Source organism: Lepisma saccharinum, chromosome 5 (genome assembly GCF_977018435.1).
Source record: "Lepisma saccharinum chromosome 5, izLepSacc3.1, whole genome shotgun sequence".
NCBI classification, from domain to species: Eukaryota; Metazoa; Arthropoda; class Insecta; order Zygentoma; family Lepismatidae; genus Lepisma; species Lepisma saccharinum.
Genome location: NC_139233.1, coordinates 17,547,979 through 17,575,695, shown reverse-complemented (window position 1 = coordinate 17,575,695; position 27,717 = coordinate 17,547,979). Strand labels below are relative to the sequence as shown.

Below are 27,717 nucleotides of genomic sequence, written 5' to 3'. Positions count from 1 at the left end.
TATATGTTGTAACTCGATGTGCTTATCGTGCTGTATGTATCATACAATGTAATCTCAACAGTTAACCGAAATGTTCCAAGAAATGCTTTCGTGTACAGTGCTAGAATTAACTCTGTCTCGGGTATTTCTGAAGCAAGGTCGTGCATATTACCTCGCCACAATTTTTATCGTTTCGTTTTAGATAACTATAGATTCAAATAACTTCTACTTCTTTCCTTCCTGATGATATCCCGGGTACCAACCGTCGTACCGATGTTCATCCCAGTCCGACCAACTCTTGCTGGTCTCCCGCAAGTCTCCTTGCATCAGGTACCACTCGCTCTTTCATATCCCTTCCTAGTATTAATACTTACATCTCAAAGCCAATAATACTCTCACTATCTCAAACATAACATACTAGAACATAGACCCTGCTTAACATTCATACGTAGAATCGTGTTAATGTATATTCCTCATCTCATCCATCTACACTAATACACACGACACACAATAAAAACTTATCCTAAGAAAACATTACCCACCCAATTACACACTTATGTAATTTCGTATCTCTGATCATAAATAATATTAATGCTAAACACTAACACTTATTTACTTCTTACTATTTCTAACCTTTATCTTAATCTTCTTACCTTGCAGAATGATGTAAAACCAACTTTGCCAAGAAAACCGAACAAATTTGGTTCTTCACACTGGGGCATTCTTGCCAATATCACAGTGAATTATTGTCATAAAAAAATGAAAAATATAGGATGAATCAAAGAAAAGCGGGGAATCCGTAAAAAATTCGCGGAACTGACGCCCTGGGTTAATTTTCAGGTACCAGGGCATAAGCGCATACCTCCGAAAGTAGTTTGACTACTTTTATACGTAAAAAAAAAAAAAAAAAAAAGTAAAGTGTTCCCCTGTGCATAGCACCACGCCGTGAAGGCGTATAGGGGGTGTGGGGTATCCGTATACATAAATAATAATAATAATAATAATAATCGTTCTATGTAACCATATCTTGTATACTGTTTAGGAAAATAAAATTCTTTGTATATCTTTGTATATTCAAATAACATGCGCTCTTACTGCAGCTCAGGGTGTTGCCCCTGCCTTCTCACGAAACTTTACCAGTTTTCCATCCTTGTGACTTGGATCTTCAAGAATCAGTGAATGAACCACTGACATCAACAGCTCGTGTTGAACACCAAACCAGAAATACCTACGAGTCATATTATATCTTATGTTAGATTAGGGTTTATTTTATATTTTACGGCCCCCGTGGAGGAGTGCTTAGCACATCGCGCTACGACGCCAGGGGTCCCGGGTTCGAATCCCGGCCTGAGCATGGCTGTTTGTGAGTGTCCATTCATCAATTTCATAATATCATCACTCATTCCCATCTTCGCAAATTATCCAAAAGTGGCACAAAAAGTGAAGTAAAATAAATCAGATGAATCAATAAATTATTATATTTCACACTTGGGAAGCCACGAACTTCATTTTCTCCCCCCCCCCCCCTTTTCCGGCTTCTAGATACTTGAATGGCTGTGATAATAATCCCTCCTCCACATGTCTGATTGATCATCATCTAGAGGTTGGTTTCTGACTCTCAAAGTCCACTTGATGCACAGATAGGATAATCGGGACTGGGCCTACAGATTGAAATGTAATCCGAACCACTTTGTGCCTCCACCAGGTATCGAACCTAGGACTGCTTGATTAATGATTACAAAGCGACGGCGTTACCACTAAGTCATCGGGGAAAAAAAGCTAGGAGGTTGTTTTCCACCCTTTACAAAACGTACTACCACCCCCTTTAGACTCAACATTTTGGAAAAAGTCCTGATTTCTTCTAAGGGACAAATAAAAAAAAATCAAATGGCTTAACATGCACTGTATGTGTCCGTGTGTATGCATGTGTGCGAGCGAGTTGAGTGGTGGATTCAGGATCTGATAAGAAAAAAATACAACAAATACAACTGTGTGCGTGTACTAACTATAGGTTTTTTTACCCTGTTAATGAAACTTGGTGGCACTTGTGTCGTAAATGTCACTAAAAGCATAAAAATGTAGACCCTCTTTGTGTGATATCGTTGGGCTTATGTATCGAGTTGATGTGATGGCGCTTTCAGAAGTCCTTAATGCATTCCCGAAGGAAATCGAAACCCATATCCTAACCATCCTTAATCTTCAGAACCTTGCACGTTAAAAGAAACATAAAATTCTATGTACGACCCGTGACTTTTAAAAGGTATTCTGTGTTACGCTTTCTATCAGCACCTTATCTGCTTGATTCTATCTATCGAGGAAATGGAGTGAAAGATTAAGGTATTGATTTTCTCGCATTTAACAGCACGGTAATGGAATAACGACAAACGATGTTCTAAACATATGATGCATTTGATGCACGAATACCTGCTGGCTTGAAAGCACACTTTTTCAAGGCTTCTCGTATTATGATTCATGATCCTACCTTGCATTCATTTAGATATGTCAAGCTAATTATTATCGATATTTCAGCACTTTAGTTGAACAGAAATAATACTTTTTTTTTTACAAATGGGCTGACTACTCGTTTGAAAAATACATTTGTACATTGATTCTCTTAATTTGTCAACAGTATGCATGTATATTTGTAGGGTGGCCCAAACAAAACTATACCTAACACAAAGATGATAATAACGTTCAAATGTATTAATATCTTCTCTCGCGTTGCTTTGGAACGATGTTACCACCTTTCATCCAAAATAAAGATTTGTGTTGATATTGTTCCAGAGGCAGAGCTGCATGCCACCAGGCGCGTCCCCAGGTTGCGGATAGGGGAACGGCCAGCAGATATGTTGGTTAGCTGGAAACAGTCGCGGACAATCAGCAGCAGGATTGGAGGAGGCGGCGAGATGCGGAGTGGCAACTGCATCTCAGCAAATACTGCAAGACTCCGATGAAAATCCTGCGATGTGGCGAGGAGAGCCGCCACTAAATAAGCTCAGCTACTGCTGCTTTGCAGTAAGGGGAGGGATCCCCAAAGGCTAAGGGAAGGAAAACCCTAACAGAAAACCAAGAGCGGGAGGAGCTCAATAGGCATAGAGAAGCCAATATTCCTAAGGGAAACAACCCTAAAAAAAAATTTTGGACCTCCAAGGTATGGGGGTTGGGCGCGAGGCCAGCACCCTAGCACCATAAAAATACCACCCGCTAAAAATTCTCAACAAGGAAAAGCCGGACAGATTCATGGATGCCGAAAAAAGCATGTGAAAAGGACTAGGAATACGTTAAACATAGGAACTTGGAATGTAATGACACTTCTGAAACCAGGAAAGATGCAAGAATTGTCTGAACAAATAAAGAAAACACAAATTGAAATAGTAGCTCATCAAGAAACCAGATGGAGTGGATGTGGTGTAATAAACAAAAAGGACTATACAGTATTCTATAGTGGTGCAAGAGATAAAAGAGGACTGGCTGGTACAGGTTTTATTGTACAAAAAGGAATAGAAAATCACATAATAGGATTTGTGCCTTACAACGAAAGATTATGTAAACTGAGAATTAAGGGCAAGTATAACAATATAACCCTAATCAACACATATGCACCAACTGAAGATAAAGAAGAAGAAATAAAAGAAAACTTTTTTAAAATTTTCAAAATATGATAGACAGTGTTCCAAAAAGTGATATAATGATTATATTAGGAGATTTTAATGCAAAGCTGGGAAAAGAACAAATAACATAGTAAAATATCAGGTAGGCACACATTGCATGATGTAACAAGTAAGAATGGTGAAATACTTGTATTATGTGAATTTGCAGCTGCAAATAACCTGATGGTTATGAGCACCCAATTCCAGCATAAACGAATACATAAAGGAACGTGGATATCACCTGACCAAAGTACTATTAATCAGATAGACCATGTCTTGATTAACAGCAGCAAAAAGGATTTGATAAATGATGTAAGATCTTTAAGAGGTCCAAATATTGACTCTGACCACATATTGGTGCGAGTAATCCTAAAACAGACTATCCCTGCAATGAATAAGATAAAATCTTCGCCAAAAAGCAAATGGGATAAATCAAACCTACAAAACCCGAAAAAAATGAAGGAATATCGAACAGTATTACATGAAAAATTGAAAAATCTCCAGGGAAGCAAAGGTGTTAACGAAGATTGGGGTAACATACAAACTGCGATAAATGAGGCAGCTAAAGAAGTTATACAAAAAGAAAGAAATACCCCCAAAAATGAATGGTGGGATGAAGATTGCAGAAGGATTATTCAAGAAAAGAACAAAGCAAGAAGGAGAGCAATGCAAATAAAGACCAGGGCCAGCCAAGAAATATATAATGTAAAAATGAAAGAAGCTAATAAAATGTGTAGAGAGAAGAAGAAGAAATGGTTGAATGATAAAATAAGGCAAATTGAAATTAATTATAAGAAAAATGAGACAAGAAAATTTTTCAAAGAGATACAACCCTTTAAACAACAGCAAACAGTATCGCAAATGATGTGTAAAGATACAGAAGGTAACATCATCTCAGAAAAAACACTAGTCCTAAATAGATGGAAGGAATACTTTAAAAATATTCTTAATAATAATGTAACAACAAGCATCCAGGCACCAATAGAACAGAATGACAATAATCAAAAAGAACTACATCCTCCATCGTGGAACGAAATAACCCACATAATACAAAATCTAAAAACAAATAAAGCTGCAGGATCAGACAACATACCTCCAGAATTAATTAAAAATGGAGGGAGAATATTGAAACAGAAGTTGCACAAGCTGATATTAAGTGTATGGAATGATGAAAAGTTACCAACTCAATGGAATGAAGGTATAGTGTGCCCAATTTTCAAAAAGGGAGATAGATTAAATTGTGATAATTACAGGCCAATTACACTCCTAAACATTGCATATAAAATACTTGCTATAATACTAAATAAAAGGCTATTGGAATGCACTGAATACAAACTTGACGAATATCAAATGGGATTCCGAGCCAACAGATCAACTATAGATAATATATTCATAGTAAGACAGATTTTTGAAAAAAGCTATGAATTTAATATTGGACTCTACAACTTGTTTATAGATTTTACCCATTCATTTGACTCAGTGCACAGGAACAAAGTAATAGATGTCTTAAAATCATATGAAGTACCATCTAAACTAATCAGACTAATTATGTTAACCTTAACCAACAATAAAGGAAGAGTCAAAATTAACAGGGAAATGAGTGAAGAATTCGAAGTAGAAGGTGGAGTCAAGCATGGTGATCCCTTGTCTGCAACTCTGTTTAGTATAGTGATAGACTCTGTATTGAAACAGATAAAATTGAGAGGACACATATCAACAAGATTAAAACAATGTATTGCATATGCCGATGACATCCTTATAACAGCAAGGACGAAAAAGACATTAATAGAAACATTTGAAGAACTAAAAACTGAAACTTTGAAATTGGGGCTCGTAACTAATATGCAGAAAACTAAATATCTCAGATGTGTAAAAGGTAAAAGCAGATTACAAGACCTAATTATAAACGACGAGAGAATAGAAGAAGTGAGATCTTTCAAATATCTTGGATCAGTTGTAAATGGCGACAACACAATTGAAGAAGAAATTAGAGAGAGAATTATTCTAGGTAATAAAGCATATTTCGCCAACTTAGCCCTATTTAAGAGCAAACTAATATCTAAATCTGCGAAACTGAGACTTTATTATAGCATAATAAGACCCATAACCACATATGCATGCGAAACTTGGACCCTCAAAGACTCCTGTAAACAGAAACTCTCAATATTTGAAAGGAAAATCTTAAGAAGAATTAATGGCCCTCTGAAAGAACCTGATGGAAATTGGAGAATACAAACCAACGAAGAACTCAACAAGTTAATCAGGAATGAAAACATCATAAATTTCATAAAATCACAAAGACTAAGATGGTTTGGGCACGTAAATAGAATGTCTGATGAAAGATTAGTAAGAGGAATATATAAATGGACACCACTTGGGACACGAGCCATAGGTAGGCCAAAGAAACGGTGGGAAGATGAAATAATGCAAGATCTGAAAGACATGAAAGTAAAGAATTGGACGAAGAGCATCCAGGATAGGAAAAAATGGAGAGATGTTGTTGAGAATGCCAAACTTTCAATACATGAAGTTGTAGCGCCTCAAGAAGAAGAAGAAGAAGAAGAAGAAGTTGATATTGTTCATTGTTATTCTTGAGAAGTTGTTGAAACACGAACGAACGTTTATGAACAAGGACGTATGCAAGGGTAGGGACTGATGAGCCAGCATTACCGCTTCAGAACCATGAGTGAAAAAAAAATACGCGTCCGTAAATAAAAGCTTGAAAAAAATTGCAGCATGTACAATTTATGGGAGCAAATATGCCTTGAAAAGTATGAAATTATCATAGAGTAAGATTCTGTAGTGAATCATTCGTGTTTTATACATTGTTGTGATTTATTTATTTGGTGTTTTAAGTCCACTTTATGCACAATAAGGCTAATCGGGACTGGACCTATAGTTTAAAGTGGGATCCGAACCACTATGTGCCTCCACCAGGTTCGAACCCGGGATCCTTTGATTACAAGGCAATGACACTACCACTGAGGCATTGGGGAGGCCCTTGTACATTGTTATGAGAGAGACTACTTTTATAATACATAATTAGACTCCGATTTTTTACTAAATATCAGCTGAATGGAATTGCAATAACAGAGTGATTTCTTGTTTATGTTTTTTGCAAAAGCTTATAGTAATGGACAGTGGCGAAGACAGAGACGGCAGGGAGTGGACACCTTCAACAAATTACTAGAAAACTTGATATGTCGACGAGCTCTTGCCTCATATAAAATGCAACATTAACGTCACAATTGTTCCGGGTAACCTTGTAACATCTCGGAATATATTTTAAGATGTGACTGAATATTTATTCAATGGACTTCGTTTCTTATTTCTCTTTTCGGAAATTACTTTTTAACAATTCCTCCTTTATTCAAATTACTCATGAGATTTATTACAAAAATACATTTTATATGCAGATGCTTGATTTATTTATTGATTGATTTGCTTTATTTTACTTCGCTTTTTGTGTTACTTTTTGCTTCTGCATGTTTTAGACGTCGTGAAGACAAGTAGAACGTTCCACAACACTAATTAATTTGCTTTCAAATCCCGGTTCAGGAATCTTAAATGCTATTATGAAAGATGCCGCATAGGAAGCAGAAACCCTTAAGCACAATGGTGTACAGAAAGGAGAGATGATGGGCCTGCAGCCCTTTGCAAATGTATGAGCGAAAAATATATTTTTTTTAAAAAAATAGGGAAATTCACAGGATATTAAATAAAACAAAAATGCATTTGATGCATGACTACCTGCTGGCTTGATAGCACACTTTCAATATAAACTAAACATTTTAGTTTAGTTCTTCGTCTGAGGAAGACCCTGATACAGGATTAAAACGTTACGTGTTAAGTGTTTATACATCTTAATAAACTGCCTTGGTCAGCAACTTAGTGTTTTTTAATATGGAAACAAGGCTTAATTATATTACACCTGGTATGTACACGGATATATCGCAAGAGGCGTGGATCTGGTCATCTGTGGCAAGTTATAAAAGGCAAATAATATTAATAGTTATGGAACAGATATAATTTACAAGCAAGCTTGTAAAAAAAATGAAGATTTTGTTTTAAATACGTATCGCTAAGTTGCTGTATTTTACGAGCTCGTTGCAAGATATTAGACAAGGTGTATGTAATGTACAGAATGAAACGTAAAACCAAGCACTGATATATAAAGCATATATTTAATTCCACCAACCCCTTCCATGTATTAGACACAACTATTTCTCACTTTGAACATTTTGTACATTTTCTCTTTCAATTGTTACTATTCCTTCCCAACTTACTGAATTTTTCTTCAAGGTAAATTTCTGCCTTGCACACTTCCAATTTCTCCCCAATATATTTTTATTTTTTATGCGCGTTTTCTGTTGAAGGCGGTAGTCTGTAAGTTCATAATATTATGATTTATAAATTTACGTAAATTAGCATTTCCATATTATTTCAGATAGAAATTTTACATATTCATTTCACAGCTGAATACTAAGAACCTATATGTTTCCTTCTGGCCTATAGTGACATGATCAATAATAAGAGTTTAGTACCGATCAATGTGTGAATAATTATAGGAAATAAGAACGTACAATTGAAACGTGAGCTAATAATGTATGCTTCTGTTTATTGTTTCATTATGTTGTGTACTGAAGTATATAGAAACCTATGTGGATCGCTGAGTGATGCAACACACGCGAGGTTGTTTACTTCACTTATCTCTTTGCTTGAGTCTTTCGGAAACAATTACACCTGTTCCATGACAGATCCAGATATGACAATGTCGAATTTAGAGCCACATCAAGTCACCGCCCCAAAGATAGTATTAAACAAACAATCGTCAAGGAACGGAAGATTACAATTGCATGGCAACTGTCCTCTTGACGTCTCAAGTTGAGAGGTCACGCTTCTCTCGAGAAATACAAAGTCAACAATCAACTTTACAAGGGACATCTTGAAAGACAGTTTAAAGAAAAGTGAGTTAATCGTTAATCTACTTTTTCATCAACCCTGAAAACTATTCTAAGTTAAATTCGCAATGTTTTACGTAAACAGTGTATAGAGTGCTAGTAGTGCTATAATGGTGAGCCAATTAAGTTATTATGTTTGTTTGTTTGTTTGTTGAGTTTGTTTATTTTTCTTCGTTTTTATGTCACTTTTGGTTAATTGCGAACATGGGGATGAGTGATGATATGATGAATTGATGAATGGACACTCACAAACAGCCATGCCCAGGCCGGGATTCGAACCCGGGACCCCTGAAGTTAGTTATTATGGACTAGAGCATATTGTATTACCTTGAGAGAATAGGTGTCCTGCGTCCGAATCCCACATAAGGTATGAGTTTTTATTATTTTGTTTCTTCACCTTCAAGAATAACTTCGCCATTTTTAAGTTGGCAAAATATAAAATATACATAACGCGCATAAGAATAATACTTTGTTTTACAATAATATTAATCTTCATTATATATGGTCTTGGCAGTTCGGTAGAGTAATTGCCCCTGTACCGTCCTCGTGTATATGCGAATCCACTTATTTCAGTAACACTTTCCCGGAAACGAAAATCGAAGTACAACGTTGACACATCTATCTCGCTCTAAGTTTAGAGCTAGAATCTTTGACTTCGAGCGGTAATGTACTTTGTTGCTTCTCACACAGTCTTAACTACTGTATGTATGTTAGTATTTGAGTTTAGATGACATCAAAGTTAATCTATGTTTTTTTTTCTTTTCATGTTCTTTTCAGAAGTAGTCAAAAGGGGTCGATATGAAAGGATGTGTGAGTATGGTGATGAAGGTGATCATGGTTTGGCTCTACACAACCTCCGCCTCGAAGATTTTCCACCACAGTGAAGTAGCAAACTACCCGAGCCTTGTGAAGATGATGGAAATTGTTGTCCTTGAACACTTTCCCCCTCTCAAGCCTATCCTCCTCGTCTCGGACACCCTCAGGTTTCTTGACGAATTCCTCAGACGCAACAAAAATCTTTCAAGCGTCTCTCACTACTTCCTAACAGATCAAAGATTTTTACTGATGAACGACACGTTGAGGAAGAATCCAAGAGACCCCTCGTGCGATTCGATTTTCTTGGTTTTCGAAAGTGTCTTTACTCTGCATTACTTCATTCCTTTTTTGATGATGCACATATCGCCCTTCGAGACTGTTACCATTGTTATCGTGTCTCCGGACACGGATGGACACTTATCCTCCGACGTCTCGCACAAGCTTCCAGGTCTTATCCTCATCAACCCTTTAGGAAGTGGTGATCTGACGGGGACTGCTTCGTTTGGAGTTTGGACGTTTCTCCCGTACTCTGGTTCTCCTCGGCAAAAGAAAGTCCTGGTCGATCAGTGGACTGGTCTTAATTTCGTGCACAGGAATCGAATAGCTGCTCTTCCCGACTCTTTGGCGGATGTGGAGCTTCTGGTAACGGCTTTCCAGTACCCTCCGTACGTGATATACTCCGGCCAAGGGAGTCCAACGCTGTACGATGGCATTGACGTGAAACTGTTCGGGGAATTGACGAGGCGCCTAAAGTTCGTTCCCAACTTCACCTCTCCGCAAGACAAAATGGCTTGGAAGGGCATGAAGAAGGTGATGAAGTCGAAACAGGCTGATATTGCCTTGGGTGGCATCTTCTACTTCGTCGCAGGGTCGCAACCATGGCGCTTCCTCACCCCCCACTCTTTCGACTACATCGCCTTCATCGTTCCGTACTCTCGTCACTTCCCGTACTGGAAAGCCCTCATCCTTCCCTTCACGTCATTGTGCTGGAGCCTAGTGGTAGTCGCTGCAACGTTGGGATCCGTGGTGCTGAACCTCATCGCACATTCCTCCATGTGGCTGCTGCCCCATCATGCGAAGCCAACCATGTACGTCTCCTTGCAGTTATGCTTCATTCACATCTTCAGCATCCTTTGCCAAGTCTCCTTGCATCGACGCCCGCACATGACGCCAATGAGGATCCTCATAGGCTTCTGGTGGATCTTCGGGTTGCTCCTCACGGTTATATACATCAGCAAGTTCCTTGCGATCCTCAACGCCCCGCCTCACGACAAGGCGATAGAGACGGTGGAACAGCTTGGTCTCACAAATCTTCGAATCGGAGGATCCAAGAACTCCAAGGTGACGGACATGGTCAGGAGTTTTGGAATTCCTCGCGTAAGCGAGAAGATAGAAAAAGTGTCCGTGGCGGAAACTTTACCCAAGGTGGCGAAGAATCTGTACGCCATTGTCAACAAGTGCAACTACCTGGAATTCGTCTCCTCGACGAGATTTCTCCATAATGATGGGAGAAAAAAGACAGGGGTCCTGAAGGAACGGCTTGCGATGTATCCGGTGGGACTGGCCGTCCAGAACAATTCCCCCCTCGTCAGTATAATAAATCCTCACGTCAGAAAGATTGTGGAGGCCGGACTGATCAGCGTGTGGAGTACGTGGATAGTCCGCACGTACAAGGACAAAAGGACTCAGGAAAACGACGAAGATGAGAACGTGCTGGTACTCACAAATGCTCACTTGGCAGGCTGCTACAAGCTACTTGGCATAGGTATTTGTGCGTCGGTGGTTGTTTTCGCGGGAGAACTGTTTAGGTCGTGCTTCAACGCGTGGCGTCTGCAAAGACAGTCTATACATGCGAAGAAAACAACATGTACGAGGTTCGGTAGAGTCAAGGACACCCGCAAGGCTTGGGAGCAGAAGAAGTCTCTCAGCCCGCCGAATTCTTCATAAAATCCATCATTTGAACTTCAATTTTACTGACAAGAATTCCAAGACTTATACTTGATAAAGGTTGTCAGTATGTAATCAGATTTGTCTGCATCTTGGAAATCGTTTTACCGTTCTACATAATATAGTTATTGCGGTAGTTTTCCTTGTATTTCTAATCAATATTTTAAAATTTCTCGACCTCATACTAGCATAGTTTTGCCTCAGAGGTAAGTTCATGTTATATATCTTAAGTGCATAGTATGTGTGCTTATCCGGGAACTTTTCTAACGGTGGAAGCGGCCCCGGCGCCTACCCAGCGTCGAATAACATGGGTACCTGGGGGAAACCCTGGGGGGTAAAGGCGGTCAGGGGCGTGATGCTGATCACATCACCCCCACTCACGACCGGATCAAGAAAGTGTGGGGCGTTACCCACACACCCCCTATACGCCTTCATGGCGTGGTGCTATGCACAGGGGAACACTTTTATGTGTGCTTAAAATATAATAATGTATTAAATAGAAACACTTTTATTATTATATGCTCGAACTGGCTCCTCAAATATATTTCTAGATACGCGCCTAGTGATGTGATGAGTTAGTATGACTCGGTAACTGGCCTTTGTTATTTTATACTGGAGTTATACAAGTATCGGTATCGGCAGGGATCGGTCATGGTATCGGTATCGGCAAATGGTGGTATCGGCTCAGCTCTAAATGTAATCCTTACTGAAGATGTACACGAACGTTATAACTCTCAAAAGTTTCATGTACACTTGCTTCCTTTACTAGAGCAGCAATTCGCTTCTTTAAACAGCACTTTCGTTCCAAATACAGTTCAGCTGAAACTGGACGAAAATGCTCTATAAAAAAAGGGAAATACTTCACGAATTAGCGAAGTAGATGTATAAAAAAGTAGCTACCTGTTAAAGTTTCAGAAGCACAAGTTGGTGAATTATAATGTGTTTTTTTTTCTCAACAAATTACAGTAATATACTTCTCCTGATCAGTTCCTTTCCTGCTGAGAGTTCCATTTTATCAAAACCAAACGTGAACATAAAGGGTACCTGATGGGGCTTTAGCCCCTTTCCAAAAGCACGAGCAAAAATATAATATGTTGAACAAAAACATGTAAATATTAGAAGTACATATATTATAAACTACAAAATTAATAAATATATTTCAGCAAAAAATGTATTGCTATTAATTCTAACCTTAACATCTCAATTAAACTTTGAAACTTCGATGAATTATTGCTTTCAAGCATAATCTTCTTCACGTTTCATTTCCATCACCTCAGAATTAAGTCTTGAATAATTATTATGTGACTTCACCTTCGTTAAATAAGTCCGAAAATCTACAAATCACCCATAACACGCGACACTGAACACAATTTAACTCAAGATTGAATAGCAATGCATGTTGGGGCTTTCGTTCCAGTGTCTCCCGATACCATGGCCAAAGTGTATCATCCCCGATTCACTGGTATTGCATATAAATACAAAAGAAAATTAAATATTACAAACCAGCGCTCTAAATTCGAAATTTCTCACAGGGGGATGCCTGGTGGAGTTTCGGTACAGGTGGATTAACAATGCACTGAGTAGTGTTGCCCACGAGACAAGACTTTGGCCTGTCTCGTCTCGTGGAAATACTGTGAAATGCTGTCTCGTCTCGAAAATATTCGTTTGTCAAAGGGACACATGATCAATCTCGTCTCGTCTCGAATTTTAAAAAGCCTGTCCCGTCTCGTCCCGTGGGCAACACCACTGAGTGGGTATATGCTTATTCAAATTATCCTAGCTGTGGATGCTTTGTGAAAAAAAATCACTTTGGGGATAGCATTCTCTGCCCCCCCCCCCCCGAACACACACAGACACTTCGAACACTGTTACATACCCTATTCCACTATTCCATATTTGTATGCTTTCCTCTTTTACTTCGTCTGAAGGAAAGAGAATAAAAAAATATTTGTTATACAATGAGCAATGTACAATTATGACTTATGCTAATAGCAGGGGTAGACAAAAATATAAATAATTCACGCACCAGCCAGGAATGTATCTAGAAAGAAAATTTGGGGGGATCCAGCCAGGGTTGTTCATCCTCCAAGGCCAATGGCGTGTCCCCCTCATTAATAAAAGGATGATAGTTATCTCGTTTATTATTATTATTATTGATGTGTTTTGTTATTCTTCGAATCGTAATTTCAGAATTGAATATCTATTGACACCTTTCAGAAGTAGTATGAAATATTTAATTGAACTCTTCATTTAAAATTTCACGAAGTCTCTGAAGCAGTTCTGTAACGTCTCTTGGCTAAGAAAGAGCAGAGGCTAAATTGTGATGAGGATTCTAAATACTTTGACAACTTTGCAACAAAACTGAAAAACTTTTCTCAGATAAAGAGCACAATTATGAAAGTCCACTTTTTCAACTGCGGCTAGCAGATCAGTGATGGTTCACTCGAACAGCTCCGCTTAACTGACGAAGTTTAAGAAATTTAACAAAAACATGAGTTGAAAAACTCAATATGCTGACCAAGGCAAAAATGTATTTTATTTTAAAACATAAACTAAACGTAACGTTTCAACCTCCTAGCAAGGTCTTCTTCTGACTCTGTACCAAGTACAAATTAAAAAAAGTAGAAAACAGGAAGATATATATATACACACACAAAAATCACTCTCCTCCAGACACAACATTATTAGAAAGTTGTTTATTCTGGAACATTCCAGCAGGTGCCTTCCCTTGTCAACTGTACTTTCACCTGACAGGCAATTTAACTAAACATTCCCTATCATCTGAAAAGTGGTTGGACTCTTTATCTCACGTTCTTTTTCCTTTCTTTCTTCACTCCTCTTCATTCTTCTCTCCTCTTTCGCTCTTGTCTTTTCCACTCTTTCTAACACCTTCTTCCATTCTTTGTTTATCTTCAGTCCCCCATTCCAGTTCATTGTGTCTTCTTCTCCTTTCTTCTCTATTTCCTTGGCCTCTTTCCTTTTTCTTACTAGTACTCTCTTCTCCCCTCCTATCTGCTTAGCCTCATCCCACTCTATGTCATGTCCTGTTTCTCTCGTGTGTTTAAATAGCGCATTTCTCTCTCTCTTAAGTCGTACACCATCCCTATGTTGTTTCAACCTGTCTTTCAGTCTCTTTTTCGTTTCTCCTATATACACACTCTGACATTCTTTACACTTCACTTCGTAGATAATCCCTTCCTCTTCCTCTTCTCTGTTTTCCTTTTTCTTGTTTGCATTCTTCGCTATTCATAAGATGCTTTGCCCCCCCCCCCCCTCTTCCTGTAAGTTATAATGCCAGCTTTCCTAAGAACTTTGCATATCTTTTCTGTGGTCTTCCCCATAGCTAATCCTTATTCCAAACAAGGGTTAATGGTGTTATAAAAACATGAGGTGAATCGTGTTTTTTTAGAAATCGAGTTTCACACACTGACAATGTTTTTTTTTTTAATGTCGAGTACATAATGCAATGTATTTGTTTTTAGTATTTCACCTCTGCATATATCATTTATTTAAAAAAACACACAAGAACTTCACTTACTGTACCAAAACAGTTTCTCACTGAAGTCAGACTTTCAGCTTATATACTGCATCACTACTCAGTGTGAAACTAAAAAAAAAAACACTTTTAGTGGATGTTATTTTCAGAATCCACAAAAAATTAAAGGAATGGGCGTCTGTACCCACCCTCTGGATACGCTTTTCTATTATTATTATTATTATTATTATTATTATTCAAATACTGTCCAAATAAGCCATGAATCAAACTAAGATAAAGCTAAACATTTTGAAATGTGACATTAAAACGTTTACTTTATTAATTCATACAAGATTGATTTAAAAGTAATTAATTCTTGCGCCAGAGGGGCTTCCCTACAGAACTATATACATGGGTCTACTGGTAATAGCATGAATAACTATGCAATAAGTGCATTCTAATGATATGGTCGAATCTACCTTACCGATGCAGGTTCTTAAATTCGGCTAGCAACAGTGAAAATATTTATAATGGCATGTTCATTATTCTGCTTTAATTATACAAGTGATACAGAAAACACACACACATAGTGTACTCGTTCTTGCCGGACTCTGTGGCGGAGTGGTTAGCACAGCGTTCAACGACGCCAGTAGTTCCCAGATTTGAATCCCGGCGTGGGCATGGGTGTTTGTGAGTGTCCCTTCAACTCATCACAACACTTATCCTCATCTTCGTGATTAGCCAAAAGTTGCAGAAATGCGAAATAAAAATAATCCAAATAAATCTATCAATATACTCGTTCTTTTTTTAAAAAAAAATGGTAAAAGAGATTTCCATAATGAACTCGAAATATTACGAAAAAAAAGAAAGTTGAGTTTGAAACTTCGGGCGCCAGGTGAAAATTTTAAGGCTCCATAGCGACCGGGTGTCCTGTTTTTTTCTACCCTTGGCTAATAATATTTTTGTTGCTGTTGTTCATATTGTATCTTCAAATACAGCTTTTTACAATTTACATCCCACAAATAAACTGGTGATCCATAAAATTTCAATAATAAATTGATTGATTGATTTGGTGTTTTAAGTCTACTTTATGCACAGTAAGGCTAATCGAGACTGGACCTACAGTTTAAAGTGGGATCCGAACCACTATGTGCCTCCACTGGGTATCGAACCCGGAATCCCTTCATCAATGCAATAAAAATTTATAGCTTTAAAATAAGTGCTCGAGGTGAAAATTCCTATTTAGGGTTGAGTTTGGGCATGGGAAGTGGGATGCTTGTAGAGATCAACATGACTGATTGGTTTATTTTACTTCCCATTTCTTCCACTTCTGGGCTAATCGCAAAGATGAGGATGAGTGATGATATGACGAAATCCATGAAGGTACATTCACAAAGATGCCCAGTGTTTTAGTAGTTAGTGCTATGTGTAGGGACCTGGATTATTTACAAACTCGATGATACCGAAAAATTATAACTCTTGCAACAAAAAAAAATGTTTATGTAGCTATGTGCAGTGAAATGCTCCCAACACATTTTTCATGCATTCGAAATTGCGAAATAACGCGAATTTATCATAAAATGCGAATTGTGGCTTTTTTGCGAATTTCAACATATTACGTGCTGAATAAACTAAAAATATCACGATAATGTATTATTTCTTGTAAAATATTTACGCGTGTATAACGTAGACATTTTCCAAAATTGTATGCCCCCCCCAAAAAAAACATCTATGGTACGCGTTAAAATTGAAATAATTCCTACAGCTACATGAAACCACATGTACATGGACGTTTCTCTCGATTTTTCACCTTCCATCGGGACGTTTTGCATCACCGAGCAAAGCTTGCGGTGTTCTGGCGATAGATCGAATGCGCACCTACCGTCACACGGGAGCCGTAACGTCGGTATTTGTCGCGCGAAAAGTAATTGAAAATAACTTCCTCAAAAATAGTTTCCAATGTATGAAATTATCGCGAACAGCCGTAGGCTATGTGATCTTCAAATTAAAGTATTGTACTAGTTCAAAAGAACAATGAAGGTATACTTTTTAGAGGTATATTTTGCAGAAAGCGTGCTAAGATTAAAACGCAAAAAAAACACCGATAAATCAAGGTGTCTGTTATTCACACTCCTGACGATTTTCATTTTAGGGAATTTTGGTCAAGGAGAGGACATAAAGCCGCCTTTGGGCAAACAACTGCAGAGCATATTCCATTTTCCATGTCTATGCTGAGAAATCGAAATTGTGTATTATGCAAACGTGCATTTAGACACAACATACAGAACCGCGCCTACATTTGCATGCGTTTCGAGTCCTTGGGCAAGTTTCATAATTGATGTATGTTGAGTGGCCTCTAGACGAAATGTCTCATTTCTATCGATCAAATCGTGATTTTTGTTAAACTAGAAGAGGAAACCCTTTCAGTAATCGATTGTTGAAACACAACCTGTTATTACATTTATAGCCTATGGCAATGCTGTATGCCAAAATGTCAAGGGCCAATGACAACATTGAAATCTTCCTAATAAATGTCAGGTAAGGTACAATCAAAAGAGAATCACACTATTGCAGGAATCAATGACGGTTCTGAGACTGAGACCACGTTTTGAAAATTGAGACGAGACCTCCTCGGTGGCGTAATGGTACAGTGGCGGATCCAGAAGTTACAATGGGGGGGGGGGGGGCGAAATTCAGTCGGGCACCTCACCTCATCCAGAATCAATTGTAACCTACACTTGCACTGTCAGGAACTAATTATATTCTAGTTCTTAGTCTTTTGCAAAAATAGGGGGTCCAGGGCTGGAATGGATGATTTATTATAATTCCTCCCACTGTCGCGTATATCAAGAGTAAAGTGAAGAAATAAAGAAACAAAGAAACAAAAACCCACTGTTTGCAGGGGTCTCGGGTTCGATCCCCTTTTGAGGCATCTTACAGATTGGTTCGGATGCAAATTTAAACTGTAGGTCCAGTTCCAATTACCCTATCATGAACAACAGTGGGCTTAAATAAAACTTTAAAAAAAATATTATTGAGCCTGTTAAATTTAGTAATAAAGGACCAAAAAGTTGAGTCTTGAAAAATATTTGCATAATAGTAATATACAAGAAATCCTGATAATTCGGAGGGACGAGCACCCCTGGATCCGCGCCTGGAGTGGTAACGTCGTCACCTTGTAATCAAGGGGTCCTTGGTTCGATACCCGATGGGTGGCTCGGATCCCACTTAAAACTGTCGGTCCCGTCCAATGTTAACCCATCTGTACAAAACATGAACTTAAGCAACAACAAAAAATTGATGCAAGAATGGGATCAGTTAGGAGACAAGACAAGATCGGTGCAGCTGTCTTTAAAATCGAAACAATACGAGTCTAACTGGCCGAGACTTTAGTTACAGGATGTGAGGCGAATTAAAATCTTACCAAAATGAAAATTGTTTACTTATGCGTCCTATTCAATTAAGCCGGTGTCTGTTGGATTAGAGTTGTGTTTATTGTGCAGACAATTATGTTCTTAATTAGGTCTTACGTCTAGACTATATAAGTTGTAGATTTTTCGGTTATGTGTATAATTCGACACACCCGGACGTCAGGTGATTTAAAAAAAATAAGCTAAGGAAAATATTACAATTTAGTGCAATTACAATTGTTTATTTAGAGCTGCCTGCAACGTTTAAGTGCTCGAGTTTTTTTCATCTCTGTAAAGAAAACAAATTTTTCTTTGAATTTGATTTAAAGTGAATGGTTCATTTTCCGTATACACGAGCGCGCGCAAACACACAAAAGAAGTCTGTGAACACACACAGACAGACAGACAGACAGACAGAGAGCCTGCAAGATGGAAAAGTGTGGGTTATTAAATCAGTTGCAGTGGGGAGTATGAGGTGTTTCGGGACAAGGCACCCAAAGCCAAGCTCCCTTCTCCGTAGTATACACCCTAGTAACTTCTTCCTGTAGGCCAACGAGGCTCTGGCGCCTGAATCTACTGCCAGGAGAAACCTCTGTGGAGTCGTGTTATCCTGTGCTTATCCTTGTGTGTGCTGAGTGCCCATTTACAGCTTCAGCTATTAATAGGTAAGGTAATTTTAACCTACTTTTATACTATACTTTTAGTTATTCTTAAGTATAATGAGTGAATGAATCAGTTTTGAAAATTGGGTGAGGAAGATTATCCCTGTATTGTGTGACAGGGATTATAGCCTATGTCCTCATATGTCCATAATATTTTTATAAAGAAATCAATGTATGAGGCGTTGCACAATATCGGTTATGTTTCGTTCCAAACAAATCAATGTATTCTCATGAAAATAGCCTGGCTCTTTACACGTGTGTTCTACATCGATCGCGCAGTTTACAACTTAATTACCATGTGGGTAACATGCAAATTCTATTCGCCACCCTACATATGCTCCGGTATACTGATATTATAAGCCTGTAGCAGGACAAACTGTTTTCTAATGACACGTTTGTTACCCTGCCCCCGTGTCAGGGCAACAGTGTTTCTTTTCCTTATTTAAATATTTATTAATATGTTAATTAATTAGGTAATCAAGTGTATAAACATATATATGTGTTATTAGTGTAAATCAATTTATTATGTAATTTTAGGTTCGTATTATTCCATGTATAAATACCATGTAGCTCTCTGTTCTTGCTTCGTGTTTCGAACGTTCAAAAGAAAGGCGGGCAGTTTAGCTGTTAAAGATTAAAAATTTTGAAAGAAGGGCGGTTGGCAGCAGACGCCGACCAAACGTATATAAACTCCCAGATGAGAGTAGGGGAGGTCGGCTGTTGGAACTGAGACTTGGAAGGGAGAGGCTGTTTTTGCTTCGGTTAGCTAGGACCGGAGGACAGATCTCCCGAAACGGATGCTGTAAGAGATTGGATTGCCGGGCAAGCTAGTGCCTTGGTGTCCAGTTTACAGGTAAAAAAGGTAGTTGTACTGGATGTTATTTTGAAGTAATTACGGTGCGCCGGGCAGCCTAGTGCCTTGTCACCGTGGAGGTTGAGAAATGTACACGTCGGGCGGCCTAGCGCCTGTTAAGACGTTTCTTGGAGTAACGCGAGTCTACCTTGTGACAAGCGTACTTCAGATGTAATTCATGAAATGTAAAGCATCCAGGTACAAACAATAGAGATTCCAACATCAAAATTAGAGTTTTGGCCCGATAAATAATTAGAGAAATGAACGTTCGGAAACGACATGTATATACTTTAAATTTTACGTTAATTAAACTATAGAAATTATCCAAAATTTCCGTTTTTAATTTCACGCATGCTGGACAAGGTAATTTATCCCCCTGATCATAAAGGTTTCGCAAAAGTTATCCGTTGTCTCTTGTAGTTAATTATATAATTATGTTGACTTGTAGCAACCCACGTGCATTGTCGTACAAAGAAAGATACCCCTAGACAAATCTGAGCCGAGTACGAAGTGCACCGAACCTAGAGTGCGGAGGTAAAGTGTGGGGGACAGACGAGTAACATATTTATTTGGGGGCCTGTCCGGGATTGAACTTAGTTATTTGAGGTCTTGTCGCAAGATATTGAAGGAGATTTTTGCTTTGAAAGTTAAGGAGAGAAACGGACGAGGATTGAACCGATGATCTTGCGAAACAGAAAAGGGGAAGTTACAAGAATGTCGCTTGGTAACTCGAGCAGGTCCAGCCCGACCGCGTTAGAGCTTTCTGTTGTTGAGGAACAGAGGTGCGTTCCAAGAGTGACAATGGAGGAAATTCGTTTGCCGCTTCCGACATTTGAGGGAAATGTAGGGAAGGAAGATGCTTTTTCGTACCAAGAGTGACAATGGAGGAAATTCGTTTGCCGCTTCCGACATTTGAGGGAAATGTAGGGAAGGAAGATGCTTTTTCGTATCTGGATAGGATTCAAGATTACGCGAGAACGCTGAAAATTTCTGAAGATGATTTTCTGAAGCAGTTTATTCCTCTTTCGTTGAGAAATGAAGCGAGGGAGTGGTTTTTGTTCACGGAACCGTTCGGTGATTTTTCACAATTCAGGCATAAATTCTTGCAGGCTTTTCACGGATTGGATTATCAGAGAGAAGCAGAGTTATTTTTGTCGCAAAGGTTTCAACTTGCTAACGAGGGATTGGCGGAATACGTTCGCAAAGTTGACAGGCATTTTAGCAGGATAAAGAATTCGGCTTCTGCGCAGGAGAGAATTGACTTTGTGAAGTCGCACTGCAATCCGGTATTTAGGGATTATTTGTACAACAAGACATTCACTTCTATGAGAGAATTGAGCGAGTACGCCCTAGAGCTACAAGCGGAGTTATTGGAAAGGCAGAGATTCAAATCTTTCGTTTCGGAAGACGAAATTTACAGCTGGTCTTTGAGAAAGTCATTTAACCAGGAATGCGAAGAGGAGAGGGGGAGAAAGAAATCTGATATTTTCTTGGACCCTGTCAGCATTGGTTTTGACCGCCCGAAAGTCGAGCGCTTGAGGGTTGAACATGTGGTTTCACGCCCTCCACCCTCGCGGCTTGCGGTGAGGGATGAAAACAAACAGATCCGCTTTTCAAAGGAATATTGCCAGAGAAATAAATTATGCTACACTTGTGGACAGAAAGGTTGCAGAGCTTCAAATCACCGTAGGGAAAACAAGATTAATGAACGTGGGAAGGACGTAACAAAAAACTCGTAGAGTCGCCACGAATTTGTCAAGTTCGTGGCGTGGAAACTGCAAATTTTACACAAAAGGAAAATTTTTCACCTAACAATGTAAATGTTAAAGACGTAAGGGAACCTATCGTTTTATGCAACGTGGCTAATGTGGAAGTACACGCATGTATTGATACGGCGTCGTCCAATAACTTTGTGTCTTTGGAGGTTTTCGAGAAAATGAAGACAAATGGAGTGAAATTGAAGGGTTGCAGAACTAAAGTAATACTCGCGGAAGGAGATGTGGAATCTCTGGGGAGCGCTTACGTGAATATTAAGTTTCACGGACACATGGCTCGGGATCAGATATTTGTGTTATCTAATGCTAATCATGAAATGTTAATGGGAAGGACATTCATGGCTAAGCTGGGACTTGTACCCATGATTCATCGTAACGGGTGGGCAATTGAGCCTGATCTTTCGAAAATCGTGCCTTTTGATTCGCCGCCGACACGTGACAGCGTTGATGCTGTTGGTTCAAGGGGACTGGGTTCGACCACGGATGGAGTCGAAGGAGTCCGAGAGAACGTTTCTGCTTGCGGAGCGGAGACACGTAGCAGCGACATCAAAGAGGAGGGGGTTGACGAAGAGAGAAGGATTGCCATGCTGATGGAGGGTACTGATATCTCAGAGGAAAACAAGCCGAAATTGATTGCCATACTGAGACGGCATATTGATGTTTTTCAAGATAAACCGGGATTAGCAAAGGATTACGAGGTTCGTTTGGATGTGAATAACGAGAAGCCGTTCCGAGCGAAACCTAGGCCACTTTCTGAGCAAAAGAGGAAATTAATGAATCAGGCAATTGAGCAGATGCTTGAAGACGGGATCATTGAAAGGGGTGACACAGATTATCTTTCGCCGCCTATCCTTCATGTGAAGAGAGATAACACATGTAAAGTGATCATCGACAGCAAAGGCTTGAATAAGAGATTGGAGGCTAGACGTAGAGAAATACCTGATATTAGGTCGACAATATGTAAGCTTTCTGGGGGAACTATATTTACAGTTCTTGATATTCCGTTTGCATTTGCAAATATGCAGATTTCTGAAGATACAAGAAAATATGCAGGTTTCTTGACAGAAATGGGAACGTTTAGATACAAAAGGTTATTTTATGGCTGTCGTAGTGGACCTTTTCACCTTGCGGAACTGATGCAGAAGACGCTAGGAGAGCATTATCAAACTGATGCAATATGTTATTATGATGACGTAGTGATTGCTAACGCTACCGAGGAAGAACAACTGAGTGTGTTGGATTCTGTCCTGGGAAAGATGAAAGACAAAGGACTGACGATTAGTTATCGAAAGTCACGTCTCTTCAGAAAGAAAATTGATTTTCTTGGGTTTACAATTTCAGAAAATACCATATCTTGTGCGGAAAGTAAGAGGAAACAAGCAGAGCAATTGCAGCGCCCGAGAAATATCAAGCAAGTTAGGAGACTAGTAGGTTTCTTAAATTTTCTGTCGGATTTCATAAAGGACCAAGGAAAGATATCCAAACCGATCACGGACTTGTTACAAGGAAATAGGAAATTTTCTTGGGGAAAAGAACAAGAAGAGAGTTTGCAGAAAATGAAGGATGCAATTGTAAATAGTCCTGATCTCAAGATTCCTGACGTTTCGAAACCGTTTCACTTGTTTGTAGACTGCTCTGACATAGCGCTTGGCTATATCGTAGCTCAGGAGGACGACAAAACGAGAAAATTGCAGACTGTTGCATTTGGGAGTAAGAAGCTGTCTGACACTCAGCGTTCTTATTCTGTCACAGCGAAAGAGTTATTTGCGTTGACCATGGGTCTGGAGAAATTTGAATATTACTTTCTGCAAGCACCGGAAGTGATAGCTTACACTGACCATTCTGCGCTCGTGGACATCTTGAAATCTTCTCAGATTCCGAGCCACATAAACAGAATGATAAACAGGGTGACCAGGTTTCCAGTTACAGTAAAATACATTGCCGGTAGGAATAACATAGCGGTTGACTACTTGTCGAGGATCGAAGCGGGATTCTCTGAGAGGGAGAATTACATTGGATCTTCGGATGCAGAAGAAAATTATCCGATAGAGGACATCAAGCCTGAAGGATATTTCAGATTAGAGATGCCTGATGGGACGATAATGGAACATCATGATATTCCTAAAGTCGAAGGCAAAGTGTGTCAGAAATTCGACCGGAAGCAGAAAAGGAAAACGGAAGCGATGTTTACAGATGCAACTGGCAACACTGTAAGCGGAAGACAGACGGACGGACAGAAAGAAACTTCGCCGCCCGTAGATCTTAACGATAAAGAAATGTGGAAAGGAGAACAACAGAGTGATCCTTACTTGTCGAAATTAATTGGATGTTTAAATGGAGAAGAAGTTGAAATAAAGGATGCTCGAGAGAAGAGAAAATTTGACTTTTATCTGCAACATTCCTGTCTCGACGATGATGGACTGCTTTACCGTTTCGTTGACGAAAACACTGGACTTTATCCACCGTTTAGCTCCAGATTGAAGCTGTGGGTACCAGAAAAGTTAAAGAATGAAGTACTTAAATCTTCGCATGATGATTTATTATCTGCGCACTTAGGACATGGAAAGACATTGTTTAAGGTCCTAGAGAATTATACTTGGGACGGAGTAGTCAAAGATGTCAGTAACTATTGCAAAAGTTGTATCACTTGTCTTCAGTATAATCCTGACAACAGCAGAAAGGTGGGATTTATGAACTCGAGGAAAGCTACTGCGCCTGGATACAAAGTGTTTCTGGACATTTTTGGACCACTGCCTACAAGTACGAAGGGGAGATACAAGTACTGTTTAGTCATTCAAGATGAGTTCTCAAGGCACATTAGTTTGACACCGCTTAGAACTACAACGGCGAGGACGATCTCGCAAGCATTCTTGAAGTACTGTTTTCAGTCAGGATTTCCGAAATACGTTGTCAGTGACAACCAGAGTGTATTTCGAAGCAAACTGTATTCACAAACGTTGCGTTCTGTGAATTGCAAGCCTGTCTATATTACGCCATATAGACCGAAGGGAAATAAATCAGAAGCAGCGATTAAGATAATCAAGCAAGCACTTGGGAAATTCTGCAAGGAGCACTCGTCGTGGGCTGGAAATTTGGACGCGATAAGTTTTGCCATTAATAATGCAACGAATTCGATGACTGGGTTGAAGCCGTCATTTTTGTTCTTTGGACGTGATTTGTACACGCCGCATGACACTCGGAAAATGGAGCTTCAGAGGGAAGATGGAACCGGGGAGGACGTCACGGCGGAAAAACAGATGGATTACGTCATACAGTTAAAGGAAAGAATGGGCGCGGCTTTCGAATTTGCAAGAGAAAAAGAGGAAAAGACGAGGCAAAAGGCGTCAAAGGCCTACAATAAGGGCAGAAGAAGGGTTAATCTTCGTGTCGGAGATCGAGTACTGGTTCAAGAGCATAAGATTTCGTCTGCTTTTAATAAGCAAACTGCGTGCTTTTTCCCGAAATTCAAAGGGATCTACAGAATTCTGAATTTCACTACTCCAAATAATGTTGTCTTGGAAAAGGAAGGTGAAGGGAAGAGAGTTCTAGCTAACGTTGACCAGCTGAAGGTCATTCCGAGAAGAAATTTGAGAAGTGTGAGGGAAAGCACTCGTCCCTAAATTCTACCCTGAGAATCCATCTCAAGGGGAGGGGGTAGAAGGGCTGTGAAAAATGATGAAAAGGAAGCCGAGTGACCGACTTCTAGTTTGTACAGTAGTAATTAAGTTCCTGATTTATTGTCGCTACACATTAGTGTCCTGGTAAATTCATTTCTTGCGAATGTAAGATTTAAAATTACGGACTGTTGTATTTTATGTTATGTCAACCTTTTGCCGATAAAGGGTGGTAACAATTGTGAACATGAAGACATGAGATTTTCATCGCTAAGAGAATGCTGAAGGATGGCAGTTCGATGCCCGGAAAAGGAAGGGAAAGTTCCTTATAGATGAAAAATAGAAAGTCATTTTAAAGTCGGGTCGTGTGATCGAACGATAGAACTTTTTGAAAGCATTTGAAGCTGAAATTCGGCAGGAGTCGAACCGAGTACCGCGGATGTCCCAGACGCAAGGACTAGGGGACTAAGGAGCCGGGAGTTCTTCGGATGGACCGAGGAGAGGCTGAGTCGACCCTAGAGCGGGAGCCAGACATGTTCGTTGGAAGGTGGAGGAGCTGTCTGCACCTTGGAGCAGTCCTGATAACCAGATGACCGAGATGTCCAGCAGATTCCAGGATTCCCGGAGGAAGAATCCGTGTGGAAATACGATATTTAGTGAAGTGAAATCGAGACTCTTCTTTTCAGAGAGACGGTTGTGATGTGTAGTGAAAATAACGTTATCAGTGAACTTTTTCTTTTTCAGTTACAGTGCTTAACTTTTCTCAGTGACTCTAAGACAATTCACACAGACTGAAATTTAAATTTCAGATTGAATTGTAACGCTGGGGAGGGGGAATCTGTTACCCTGCCCCCGTGTCAGGGCAACAGTGTTTCTTTTCCTTATTTAAATATTTATTAATATGTTAATTAATTAGGTAATCAAGTGTATAAACATATATATGTGTTATTAGTGTAAATCAATTTATTATGTAATTTTAGGTTCGTATTATTCCATGTATAAATACCATGTAGCTCTCTGTTCTTGCTTCGTGTTTCGAACGTTCAAAAGAAAGGCGGGCAGTTTAGCTGTTAAAGATTAAAAATTTTGAAAGAAGGGCGGTTGGCAGCAGACGCCGACCAAACGTATATAAACTCCCAGATGAGAGTAGGGGAGGTCGGCTGTTGGAACTGAGACTTGGAAGGGAGAGGCTGTTTTTGCTTCGGTTAGCTAGGACCGGAGGACAGATCTCCCGAAACGGATGCTGTAAGAGATTGGATTGCCGGGCAAGCTAGTGCCTTGGTGTCCAGTTTACAGGTAAAAAAGGTAGTTGTACTGGATGTTATTTTGAAGTAATTACGGTGCGCCGGGCAGCCTAGTGCCTTGTCACCGTGGAGGTTGAGAAATGTACACGTCGGGCGGCCTAGCGCCTGTTAAGACGTTTCTTGGAGTAACGCGAGTCTACCTTGTGACAAGCGTACTTCAGATGTAATTCATGAAATGTAAAGCATCCAGGTACAAACAATAGAGATTCCAACATCAAAATTAGAGTTTTGGCCCGATAAATAATTAGAGAAATGAACGTTCGGAAACGACATGTATATACTTTAAATTTTACGTTAATTAAACTATAGAAATTATCCAAAATTTCCGTTTTTAATTTCACGCATGCTGGACAAGGTAATTTATCCCCCTGATCATAAAGGTTTCGCAAAAGTTATCCGTTGTCTCTTGTAGTTAATTATATAATTATGTTGACTTGTAGCAACCCACGTGCATTGTCGTACAAAGAAAGATACCCCTAGACAAATCTGAGCCGAGTACGAAGTGCACCGAACCTAGAGTGCGGAGGTAAAGTGTGGGGGACAGACGAGTAACACGTTAAACAAATGAGAATAACACATCCGTCGATACACTCGCAAATCATACAGCAGCGCCAGCTATAATCTACTTGTTTACTTTCATGTTCCTTCTCTTGCATTGTTTACCTTGTTCAGTGGCGTATTATCCATGTTACCGCGTTTATCGCCGGTAAAACAACTTTCCTCATGTATTCTTTATGCATTTAGCTTTAATATATGGAAAATTGCTTATTATCTTACACTAACTTTTAAACCAGAATTTAAGTACGCCACTGATCACTGTCCAATCCACCCTTCTAACAACCCGGTTGTACGCAGGGAGGGCGAGGGGGTGGCAGAAAAAGTAGGTGTGAAGCTATTTAAGAACAAGTAGCCCAGTTCACTGCTGGAAACAGCGTTGACGAAGGAAATAGCTCTTTCTTTTGTTCCTGTGCAGGGTGGCATTTGTAGGGGGGATGGGGAGATTTCCCCCATCTGGGTACTTGTGTCCCCCTCTGCTTGATAAATTTTATCCATGGGAGAATGTTATATGGCATAAAGTCATTATCTCATGCTGTCCCTAGACAGTCAGTAGAATCCCCCCACACCCCCACTGGAAATTTCTTAAATACCACACTGTTCCTGTGTAGCACTTGGCAGGGGCACTGTTGCTATATGAAGCGAAATTTTCCTTACTGTAGGGAAATGCAGTTCCAATTTTAGGCTAAATGGAAAATTTTACGAAAAATATCGAA

The 27,717-nt window shown here is 39.5% G+C and overlaps 2 protein-coding genes across 3 annotated transcripts in view; one reads left to right on the top strand and one right to left on the bottom strand.

The window, feature by feature from the left end:
* The window catches only part of LOC145988236 (ionotropic receptor 21a-like), a 76,996-nt gene extending 65,572 nt beyond the window's left edge, over positions 1–11,424 (top strand). Inside the window, exons 1-2 of one of the 2 annotated variants that reach the window (XM_083123085.1) lie at positions 8,495–8,596; positions 9,368–11,424. In XM_083123085.1, coding sequence (XP_082979211.1) covers positions 9,389–11,353 — 1,965 coding nt within the window. In that variant the 5' untranslated portion in view covers positions 8,495–8,596; positions 9,368–9,388 and the 3' untranslated portion in view covers positions 11,354–11,424. Of the gene's footprint in view, positions 1–8,494; positions 8,597–9,367 lie in introns of those variants that run through there. The other variant, XM_083123084.1, reaches the window with a different exon arrangement.
* The window catches only part of LOC145987681 (uncharacterized), a 195,109-nt gene that overhangs the window by 165,301 nt on the left and 2,091 nt on the right, over positions 1–27,717 (bottom strand). The gene's annotated exons all lie outside the window — the stretch shown is intronic.